This window comes from Oncorhynchus mykiss, chromosome 2 (assembly GCF_057628025.1).
Source record: "Oncorhynchus mykiss isolate SJ-2025 chromosome 2, ASM5762802v1, whole genome shotgun sequence".
Classification (NCBI taxonomy): Eukaryota; Metazoa; Chordata; class Actinopteri; order Salmoniformes; family Salmonidae; genus Oncorhynchus; species Oncorhynchus mykiss.
This window is the reverse complement of record NC_143023.1, coordinates 57,060,018-57,072,167: the sequence shown is the minus strand read 5'-3', so window position 1 is coordinate 57,072,167 and position 12,150 is coordinate 57,060,018. Positions and strand designations below refer to the sequence as shown.

The window sequence follows — 12,150 nt, the reverse complement described above, 5'->3', positions numbered from 1 at the left end:
GCGGCAGGGACTGGGAGACTAGTCAGGATCGAGGGAAAGATAAACAGAGCAAAGTACAGAGAGATCCTTGATGAAAACCTGCTCCAGAGCGCTCAAGACCTTAGACTGGGCGAATGTTCACCTTCCAACAGGACAACGACCTTAAGCACACAGCCAAGACAACGCAGGAGTGGCTTTGGGACAAGTCTCTGAATGTCCTTGAGTGGCCCAGCCAGAGCCCTGATTTGAACCTGATCGAACATCTCTGGAGAGGCCTGAAAATATCTGTGCAGCGAAGCTCACCACCCAACCTGACAGAGATGGAGAGGATCTGCAGAGAAGAATGGGAGAGACTCCCCAAATACAGGTGTGCCAAGCTAGTAGCGTCATACCCAAGAAGACTCGAGGCTGTAATCGCTGCAAAAGGTGTTTCAACAAAGTACTGAGGAAAGGGTCTGAATAGTTTGACATTTTTATAAAAAAAAATTATTTTTTTAAAAACCTGTTTTTTCTTTCATTACGGAGTAGTGTGTGTAGATTGATGAGAAGAACAAGGCTGTAACACAACAACATTTGGAAAAAGTCAAGGGGTCTGAATACTTTACAAATGCACTGTAGATCTGACAAAACACGGCCCGTAGTCGACTGTAACTGGAGAGTCAAGCGGTGCAGATTGCCACAGTCATTCTTAGCCACATTGAGTCTTGCAAATGTACAATTTGACTATTGTTTACCTGACGTCGACCCTATCCTTGCCAATTGGCATAATGCCGTTTAAGGAACTGTCTAACAAACAAAAGCGTAAAAAAACAGGCCTTTTTCTCCCTTTTCCCGGAAAAAAAACACGGTGGGATCAATGGCCAGGCTAAAAGCCAATGTGCAACGTAAACAACGCCAATCGGACCTCTCGCTTTTCAGTAAACCCTGAGGAAAGACAATGCAGCGATTTTCTAAATTACAAATTGACAAACAGTCTTATTATTGGACGGGAGCTCTGGCAGTTAGTGCTAATTTGACTGAAACTAAATGATGAGTGTAATTTTCCTCCATCAATGCTGGTTTTGATAGCCAGGTTAGTGAAATAATACGCAAGAGAAAGCATGTTATTGTGCTTTATACATCTGAATCTGAGGGCTGAGTAGTGCTGATCTAGGATCATTTGTTCCTGATAGATAATACTAAGGACTAAGACTACATGGATCCTAGATCTGCCCCTAGGGGGAGTGGGAGAATCCCCTTAGCTAGCTAGGTTTCTATTGATCAGGAAAACAAATGGGGTTTTGTCTTTTTCAGCAGGTTAGCAAGGAGAGAAGGGGGGGAATGGACTGCCTGTCTGCCTGACACTAACTAAGGAAAGGCTAAATGAAACACTTCCTGGTGTGTGTGTGTGTGTGTGTGTGTGTGTGTGTGTGTGTGTGTGTGTGTGTGTGTGTGTGTGTGTGTGTGTATCCGGGTGTATTCCTATGTGTGTGTGTGTGTGTGTGTGCATGCGTGTGCATGCGTGTGTAAACGCACGTGTAAACATTCACATTAAGCGTGTCATATATATATTGCACACATATGATATTCCCTCTCATACTGTATACTCAAAGCTGAGCCTCATTTAGAACACATCACCACTCCTCAAGTTGGGCCAATGCCCCGAAACATTTAGACTCGATTCTCCACAAAGATCTGCAAACGCGACGTCTCGTGACGACAACAGGAACGTCTGCAAAGCAACTCCATTGCACGCGCATTATTCTTTGATTGAACAAGACTGCAGACGCGAGACACCGGCCATAAGGACTGGAAACAATTGTATGACGGAGTTCCCACGGTGGCAAGGGGACATTTAGGTTTGCATCCCAAATGGCACTCTATTCCCTATATAGTGCACTCCTTTCGACGTGAACCCTATGGGTCCTGGTCAAACGTAGTGCACTATATAGATGTATATATTTTCTAAAGGGTGCAACTTGGGATGCATACCCCTGGCTCCTAAAACATTCTGCAGCTTGTTGTGCAGGTCATGAATGAGGAAATACGATGAGTGAATTAGCTGTATTCTAGTTCCCTTCCTATGACTTTAATAAGCGCAACTTATTGTTGACGTAAAATCAATAAAGGGTGTGGAATGCAAGAGACGTGGAGATCAGATCTTGTCTTCCATCTTTAAAGAGTTTTAAATAGAAGCAGAACTTTATAGGAGTGTAATGGATTTGGTATTCCTCTTTCTTTCGTTCTGTCTTTCTTTCTTTCTTCTGACCAATCACATCAGATCTTTTCCAGAGCTGATTTGATTGGTCAAAAGAGCAATTAGCGGAAAATTGGGCTGACTTTCTTTCTTTCTTTCACTCCAGCTGATGTATGCTTACATTTGTCCCCGATACATACAGTAGACAATGACACTGACACACGTTCATCTGCAGCTCTTTGACTCTCGAACACTACGATAAGAGTGAAAACACACTATTTTTCTCAACGTTGTAGAGACTGTTTCGTACTGCTATGACAAATGGAGCTGTTGAGGCCTGTTACCTATTGTCTGTGTGTCTCTCTGTATCTCGCTTGTGTGTCGTTTTTTCATCTCACAGTGTCCATCTTTCATTTCACGCTGTGTCAATTTGTCTCTCTGGCTGCGTTTACACAGTTAGCCGAGTTCAGGATATTTTTACCCCACTAATTGCTCTTTTGACCAATCAAATCAGCTCTGAAAAAGATCTGATGTGAACAGATCTGATGTGATCGCTCAAAAGACCAATTGGTTGGAGATCCGAATTGGGCTGCCTGTGTAAACACAACCTTTGTGTCTCTGTGCCTCAATGTGTCTCGCTGTGCCTCAATGTGTCTCGCTGTGCCTCAATGTGTCTCGCTGTGTCTCAATGTGTCTTAATGTGTCCCATTGCGTCACACGATGTCTCTTTTTTTGCCGGCTATGTCTCGCTGTCATCTCACTGTGTCCTCGCCGTGACTCGTCTCTCAGGCGGCAGAGCTACATAGGAAGCAGAGCCTGGCCTGAGAGAGGAAGACTGTCCTGTTCTTCGTCTTCTTGTGTAGCCATGTTCTATGATAGCTGTTATATATATGTGCCAATTGCTAACCACAGGTGTCAAGCACCCATAAAAAAAAAAAGATGACGAATTGCCTAGGCCAGGTGCTGTGCTGGTGGGTTGGAACTTGGAATACCAAAGTGATTTATCACATTGGCCTTTGTTTGACTCTGCCCGACATGTTTCAGAGATTAATAGCGTGAGTCTATAGGATTTGGTAAACATGGGAGTCTATAGGGGGTTGATTAGTTAGCATTGCCGCTAATGCCGAGTTAGTTTGTTAGGGTTCGACTGTTTCACAAACTGATAATAACATTGGCTTATTGGGATCTACCCTCTAGAACTAATTCCCTCCGCGGGGGAAAAAATTAAATAAATAAAATACATTTTGCACCTGGTGCAGATATTTGGTAGGCCTAAATCCTGGCACTTTAAATACTTGTTAGCATATCAGCATCTTTCCTTTGTGGAGCAGCACATGGGGGTGTAGGGTGAAGTTGGGTCAGTTTTAGGACCAGGAGCTGGTCCTAGATCCTACGGGAAACGTTTCACTGCAGGAGCAGCACATGGGCCTACCTGATGGAGCGGGCTCAGTCCTGAAGCGGCTGCAGCTGCCATTGTGGTTGGAATGAACTGCATGGGGTAGTTATCACCTGTCAGGAGGGGAGAGACAACACAACACACAGCATGGGATTAGACAAGGGAGTTTACCACACCGAGAGAAAGCCTGCACCCCTCCCCACTCCAGACCTATTTGCTCACTCTGGTTCTCTCTCTCTTTTGTTTGTTTGTTTGACTCATTCCTGTAGGTGGCTTCCCTAAATGTCTAGTTCCTCCACAACAAAAAATACAATTAAAATACTGTCACAAAAAAAAAGATAACCACAGGCCACCCCTCCTTGAGGGATAACTTTATTACTGAATTGTATCATTTTTTATTCCATCTCCTCTCTCAAAGATGTCTTATGTTCTTGCGCTAGGTTTTACAAGAGTACTCTAAAAACGCTAGAATGTATTATTTTGAGCCCCATAAAGTATTCCAGTATTCCAGCCCACGGGGGGTTTTATTTGGCCCCCAAATATCCTGACCATAAAAACATATACATTTGCTGTAAAAACACCAGGAAATCAGCTCCAAGTGATTAACATTTAGGAAATGTGTTCCCAAGTATTCCCATGCATAATAGAGAGACACGTGATCGTCTACATAAGCAAGGTTCGAAATGATCATGTTTTCGTCAAATATCTATTTGTGCTGCTTGCGGTCAATTTGCAGTCTACTCATTATTTGCAATTACGTTCCGCCCCCCCCCCCCCCCCCCCCCCCCCCCCCCCGACCGTCCGCTCCACAGAAAAATTGTCCCGCGGCTGAACCTAGTCGATGATCCCTGATCTATTCATTAACATGTTGTTGAGTAACATCTGTACAGGTGTCGTATCTTCATTTGATCACTCTGTTGCGCAGATAATCTCCCCGGGGGGGGGGGGTTCAAAAGAACCTTGTGACTTCACGGAAAATCCGTAGTTCTATTTCTTTCGCTAGATCTCACAGCTAAACTACAGCCTACAAGAGCCTCAAACTCATTTCCTGTTAGAAATTAGCACTTTGATTGAAGATAATCATATCCTCCTGCTGATGGGACTATTTTACTCCTGTGACATAGTGCACTACAAGTCTTTCGGTAACGTAATGCATTATATAGGGAATAGGGTGCCCATTCGGGACAAATCCTGGGCCTTGGAATGTGTGAAAGAATGGAATGTGGAAAAGGAAGAGTAGAAAATGGAAAGCAGGTGGTGACTAGAATACTGCCTTGGGAATACCATGTACTCCAGGGAGAGGGAGTCTGTGGTGGGTGTGTGCGTGTGTGTGCGCGAGCGTGTGTGTGTGTGAAAATTCATGCCACACATGTGTTGTGCAACTGACATGCTTTCAGCGCATCATGACCAACAACATTCCACCATTCACTATAGCCAATCAATTGCTCCTTAAATGACCAACCAGGAAGTGAGCCTTGTCTCACACAGGTTTCTGCTGATCTCATGGGCAACAGAAGTACAAGCAAGATACGGAGAAAGAGTGTAAAATACTGCAGGAGGACGAGAGAGAGAGAGATAGAGACAGAGAGAACGAGACAGAGAGAAAGAGAGAGAGAGAGAGAGAGAGACAGAGAGAGAGACAGAGAGAGAGAGAGAGAGAGAGAGAGAGAGAGACAGAGAGAGAGAGAAAGAGAGAGAGAGAGAGACAGCGAGAGAGATAGAGACAGAGAGAGAGATAGAGACAGAGAGAGAGAGAGAGACAGAGAGAGAGAGAAATAGAGAGAGAGAGAGACAGAGAGAGAGATAGAGACAGAGAGAGAGAGAGAAAGAGAGAGAGAGACACTAAGGGCCACATCTTAACTTGAAACAAATACATAGAACGGAAATATTTTGTGTGTGTGTGTGTGTGTGTGTGTGTGTGTACCTGGCTTGTAGGACATGTTCGGTGGGAAGAGGAAGCCCTGCTGTGCGGCAGCAGCCGCCATAGATCGCTGGTCGTGAGGAAACACTGGGATCATCAGAGGAGGCATGTGACCCTGCACCTGACAGAGCGAGAGAGAGAGTTTAATAGTTTGTTCAACTAATGACTATTCTGATTAATATGTCTATATGTCTTCTCTTCTTCTTCTGTTTCTGTTTCTAATAAATGTTTCTTAGTGTGTTTATGTTTCCAATGTTGAATTGTTCATAATAATATTTTTTTATTATGCCAATAAAGCAATGAAATGTTATTGAGAGACAGAAAGGAGGGAAAGACAGATGGGGAGTGAGAAAGACAGAGAGGAGGGAGAGAGACAGAGAGGAGGCAGAGAGACAGAGAGGAGGGAGAGAGACAGAGAGGAGGGAGAGAGACAGAGAGAAGGGAGAGAAACATAGAGGAGGGAGAGAAACAGAGAGGAGGGAGCGAGACAGAGAGGAGGAGAGAGACAGGAGAGAGGGAGAGAAACAGAGAGGAGGGAGAGAAACAGAAAGGAGGGAGAGAGACAGAAAGGAGGGAAAGAGACAGAGAGGAGGGAGAGAGATAGAGAGAGAGACAGATGGGGAGTGAGAGAGACAGAGAGGAGGGAGAGAAACAGAGAGGGGGGGAGAGAGAGAGGAGGGAGAGAAACAGAGAGGAGAGAGAGAGACAGCGAGGAGGGAGAGGGACATAGAGGGGGGAGAAGACAGGGAGGAGGGCGAGAGACAGAGGAGGCAGAGAGGAGTGAGAGACAGAGAGTGGGGATAGAGACAGAGAGGAGGGAGAGAGACAGAGAGGAGGGAGAGAGACAGAGAGGAGGGGGTAGGGAGAAAGATACAAGAGTATTTTGATTCTGTGGCACTATCATCACATCCAAAAAAGCATATTGCCCACAATTCACATGCTCATATCTTCCAGAGAGAGAGAGGTAAGAGAGTAGGCACTTACGTGCGCACACACACACACACACACAGAGTATAGTTCAAAGGGGCCTGACACAGAGACCTTCACACAAACACAGGAGCAGAGGAGTGAAGGGTCAACTTGGGAGGAAGAAAAAAAAACAGCAGTTTCCCTGGGAAAGTCAACATAATGCTGTGTGTGTGTGTAGTTTATTTTATCTGACCCTGAAAGCTCTCAAAGTGAGGGTTTAAAGTTAGCATCAAAGTAGTTAAAGTAATGAGGTTGGTATTGAATGGACGACTAGATCGTATCAAAGACAAGCCTGAGGGTTTTCTCTTTTGAGTAATCTATTAGTACTATATGTATGCACAGTTAATGAGCTCTCTCTTTCTCTCTCCCTCTCCCCCCTCTCTCTCTCTCTCTCTCTCTCTCTCAACATCATCATCATAATCAGTGACACTCTCTGATTATCTGACCTTACTTCTTTTTTTTTTTAACCTGAAATTATCGCTGGAAAAGGAAAGTAACGTTGTGGTCCAGTCAGGCAGAAGTAGAAGTGGAGAAAATATAAGGGGAACATGTGTGCTGATTTTGCTAAATGAGTAGCGTGTCTCTAGGGTGTGAACTCAAAGAGCATGGGTGAACAGGAGAGCAGACACAAACAACCCGGCCTTGACTGTGTCTGTGCAGCGTGTGTGTGCTTCTCTCAAAGACTGCGGAGAGCTTTTCTTGATTGCCATCTCTTGGAAGGCCCTATAAGGTTCCCTCTCACTGCACACACAGGGAGACCCAGACACAAAGACACACACACACACACACACACACAGACGTCTTGTGACATCACCGAGAGACCAGGGCGAGAATGACGGGGAGAAGAAAAACGAGTCTGCGTGTCCAAGTGGAGGAGGAAAGCGGGACTGAATGCTCCATTCATTGTGTTCCTCTGGGAATGCCTAGACTCCCCTCCACCAGTACAAACACAAAGCGCAGGCCTTCTTCTAGGGGGGAGAGAGGGGTGAATGGACTGCCCTGCTCTCCCCGAGCCCATAAGAAAAACATAGGCCCCCTTCCCCATCTACCCACCAGACACACACACACGCAGACATACACGGTATTAATGGTCCTACTGTGTAAAGGGTGGGGTGGGGGCAGTAACGTGTGTGTGTGTGTAAGGTTGGGGACTGAAAGAGTGTGAATGTGTATGTGAGAGAGGTGGGGGGGGGGGGGGGGGGGGGGGTGAGAAAAATGAAGAGAAAGAAAGAGGGAGTAAGCATATGTGTCTGCGAGATAGATTCCTGTCCGTCTGCATTTTTTGGGGGGTCTAGTTTAGGCTGGTTACTGTTTGTATGCTCTACACCCACACATTCATATCAGCAGCTTTTAAGACATATTCTAAGTCATTGTTTCCAGCTCCTGGTCCAGGGGGCCCAAAGAGACGCTGTTTCTTTTCTTTCTTTTTCTTTTTTTAAACTCTAGCACTAACACACCTGATTTAAATCCTCGTCAAGCCTTTGATTACAGATTTCAATCAGGTGTGTTAGCACCCCTTCGGCTTCCACGGGAACAGGATTGGGAAACACCGCTGAAAGCGCAGAGGTCGTTTCGATCTGAAATCACATTTATCCAACCCCCGAAATTGTGTTTCTTCCCGAAGGAACTCACCATTGTCTAATGTGGTGTATGTGCACGCGTGTGTGTGTGTGTGTGCGTAACAAATGTGCGTTACTCATTTCCCGAACACGTGTAAATATCCTCTGTGCGCATTGCCAGCAACATTAGCTCCAGACAAATCCCTTACCAGCCAATCCCCATGATGGCTCACACTTGAATTCCTGTCATTTTCCCATCGTTGCTGAATTTGTTTCGACATTACAGTTGGCACTGGCTTTCCGAGCCATTGTGTCCCGTCCTGCTTGCTGAGGCTATTGAACAAGACATTTTTATACCTAATTGTTAAAGAGCGACGGCATTAGCTACTGGGCAGAAGGGCACAAGGTCAGGTTTAAGGGAGAAAAGAGAACCAGGAAGTAAAATATAACTATTTTTTTTTAAAGGTGACGAAAGAAAACCTTTGAAAGCGAAGTGAGCGCGACGCGCGAGTGGAGAAGGCGTGGAGGTAAAAAAATGCATTTCCTCCTAGAGGAGGTGAAGAACGAGAGAGGGATGAGGAGTAAAAAAAAAAAATTAAAGCAAGAGGAGATGATTGAAGAACTGAGGGGGACAGAATGAAGTGTGGGTTTGCAGTCATTAATTAAGTCTGGGCCTGCCTCTGTGGCCCTGCGGAAACGAAGATAATATGAGACACTTAAGGGCTCACTTAACAAAGACACATGCCTGTCAACCACTGTGACGAACAAAGGAAGGGGCACCCTCACTCGCGTGCGCGCGCGTGTGTAACCAAATATTTCACCATGAGGCTGTCGGAAGCTTTCCGTTAACCCATGGAAGTTCCCTGCTGCTTCTACAGGCCATTTAAAAACCACATGACAGGAAACCAGTGTCACTTTGAACTGGGCTCTCCCTCACCGTAAAGCGCAAGACTGGTCAAAAAAAAAATACATTACAACCAGAGAAAGGAAAACAACTTTGACATAAGCGGTTGTACTTTTGGATTCGTGAAAAGGGAAAAGTTGGGTCATTTCCAGTCGTCCAAAATGCTAGGGATTTAGGACTCGGGCAATTGAATTTACTCCAACCTGGGAAGTACAGGTGTGAACCCGGGGAACATCGTTTAACACACGGGATCATGCTGATTAGGTCAAAAAGCCGTGAAACGCTGTCTCCCCCAGAAGTACAGTGGGGGCCCCGCGTCCCAAATGGCACCCTATTCCCTAGGCAGTACACGATATAGGGAAGAGGGTGCCATTTGGGACGCTGGCCGGGGAATGAACCCCAAACAGTAGCCCTTGGTCAGTCCCTTCAGAGCATTGGTCCCCAGTAGCCTGGAAGGAGAAGCAGGCCTGGAGTCGATCAGTAGAAGCAGACGGACTGTTCTTGTGGTGCCGGGCTGCATGTATGTTTAAGGCCAAAACACTTTCAACACTGCATAAACAGCCAGGACCCCAGCGGTCGGGCTCTAAAGTGAATCCATATTTCAAGGCATTGTGTTCTACAGCTGGAGTTAAGATTATAATACATATATAGGCTACTTCGAGAATAGAATAGGAGTAATCCTACTCATTAGAATAATGTTTTATGCAGTGATTTCCATGGACCCTAATAAGCTTGTATTTCCTAACTAAGCATTGGCCGCTGCTCGCATGAAATGCATTGCGTTAGAAGTCAATGAACGTAATTTCCCTATACTCGTTATCCCCTATTACACTCCACAGAGTCACGACTGGTATAAACTGGTAGCAATAATAATAATCACAATTGATTTATTCCTAATCACTGTTCCAGACACACAAGAGCATTCATTGTACACAGCAACCAAAGCTTACTTATGTCGCGCTCGTTATAAAGAGTGACCAAGATGCAGCGTGGTATGGTTCCATCCTCTTTAATTAGGGAGTGAAACTCAAAGAAAACAATAAATGCAAAACGAAACGTGACGCTGCTATAGTGCTAACAGGCAACTATACATAGCCAAGATACCACAAAGCACAAAGGGGAAATGGCTGCCTAAATATGATCCCCAATCAGAGACAACGATAAACAGCTGCCTCTGACTGGGAACCATACCAGGCCAAAATAATTATAATGACCTAGATGACCCAGCCTAGTCACACCCCGACCTAACCAACATAGAGAATAAAAAGCTCTCTATGGTCAGGGCGTGACAACTTAGCTCTTTCATAAGGACATAGCATGTTTAAGAGTATTTACAATGCATTGACAGGCACTGTATGCCAGACATGGGTTCAAATACTATTTGAAATCATTTCAAAAATTGATCTGTGCTTGACTGAGCTTGCCTGTTGCAATGGAACCAATAGAAAGTCTGATGTGTAAAACCCCACCCACTTGACACTCCAGCCAGACTTAAAGCAAAGGCTCAAAGTGTTTTAAAGATTTCGAAACAGCATTTGAACCGAGGTCTGCCGATCATGTTTGCACTTCTTAACAGCAGCAGACATCCCAAAACGTTCCTTCTCTCAACAACACCAAAACAAACTGTAGCCTAAGGACACATTGAGGCCATGTGATCATAAAGAGTAGTAGTTTTGCTGTCACACACAGACTCTCCCCGAGAGCCGGTCCTAATGAACTCAGATCTGTGTTTACTAAAAGCAGCGAGGGGGGGGGGGGGGGGGGGACCTTGTAAAAGCAGAACACCTCCAGAGCTGCAGAGCACAAGGGGCCCTGGCTCACTGCCTTCCCCAGCCACGGCGTGCCTTTTCTGGGGTGTGTGAGAGGGAAGAAGCTGCCCTGTCTGGGTCAGTGTCTCTGCAACCAGTCAGAGTCAGCGCTGAAGACGGGAACAGTGGGAAAAGTTAGAGTCTGGTGAAGAGGGAATATGAGCGAGAACTCTGCCACACGTTACGATAGACGGAACGAGAATGAAGGAGAAAAGAGGTGGATATAGGTGAGAGGGAAAGATACATGGGTGGGAGGGAGGGGGGGGTAGCAAGTAGCTAGAGAAAAATAGATGACCAGTATGATTGAGCGAATTTAGAGGAATGAAAGTGTGGAGAAAGGAAGGAAAAAAAGATATTGATAAACGGAAGAGGTAGCAGAGAGAAGCCGGTAGTAGGGACTCCGGGGATAGTGTATTGATCTAGGCATGATCAATGACCCAGCAATTGATCCCATAAACAGGTCAATTACAGGGGCCATCATGTGTGTGTGTGTGTATGTGCCGAACACATTCGGGTGCGCGCACATGTGCGTGTGTATGTGTGTGCGTGCACGTGTGCATGTATACGTGTGTGTAAGTGGTGTGTGTGTGTGTGTGCGTATGAACACATGACTAAGATGGAAGAGAAGGAGCGCGGCCACGGTAAGCAGTGGGCACTGACCTGTATCTGCTGCTGGAGAACGTTGATCTTATGCTGCTGCTGCAGGAGCTGCTGCTGCTGCGTCGTAATCTGGAGGGGCAGGAGGGAGGCACAAATGAGACACGAGTGAGAAGAGTGAGAGTTTTGAGTTTGAACATAGCAAGACTAAGCATACAAGACAGACAGAACAGAGTGAGGCAGGAATGAGACAAGAACAAGACATGAAAGAACAAAGTGAGACAAAAGGGATGAGATGACGGGAAAGAAGAGAATTTAAGCTTGAACATATCTTTATTTTTGACATTGGGTGACAGAAGATAGAGACGGATACTTCAGTGAGAAACATGAGAAGCAACAGGAGGAAAGGGGCTGAGACTGGGTGAGTCCAAAAATTTGGACAAAGGCGGAAATATTGGGAGACAAGAAAGAACAGAGTGGGTTATATAACCCAAATCAACACTGGCAGTAGCACGTGCTCAAGCGACGCTATCAGTCAACAGTGAAGCAGTGAGATTGACATGTTTACGACCCTGACTGACACAAGCCTGCCTCCTCCTTGGCTACCTGTCGCCAGGGGCGGAGCCTAGGCAGTGACAGACAGTTGCAATTATCCAAAAGCGGAGTGTATATTCACTCAACGAGAATACAAAACAGCTGCCCCATTTTTGAAAAGTGATTTGATATATATTTGTATTTATATAATTACAGGCTGTCCATTATGGGACGTCGCTCATCCGAACATGTGTCAAGATTCATTTAGGCAAGGCTTCTCAGTGGCGTCAATATAGGTCATTACCCC

General features: G+C 45.6%; 1 protein-coding gene across 6 annotated transcripts in view; it reads right to left on the bottom strand.

Annotated features, from left to right (window-relative positions):
- LOC110492317 (transcription factor SOX-6) overlaps positions 1–12,150 on the bottom strand; it is a 155,049-nt gene that overhangs the window by 27,869 nt on the left and 115,030 nt on the right. For all 6 annotated transcript variants that reach the window (XM_090203137.1, XM_090203145.1, XM_036951247.2 and 3 more), the window contains 3 exons: positions 11,373–11,441; positions 5,476–5,593; positions 3,588–3,664 (listed from right to left, as the gene is read on the bottom strand). In XM_090203137.1, the coding sequence (XP_090059263.1) occupies positions 3,588–3,664; positions 5,476–5,593; positions 11,373–11,441 (264 nt within the window). The remainder of the gene's footprint in view (positions 1–3,587; positions 3,665–5,475; positions 5,594–11,372; positions 11,442–12,150) is intronic.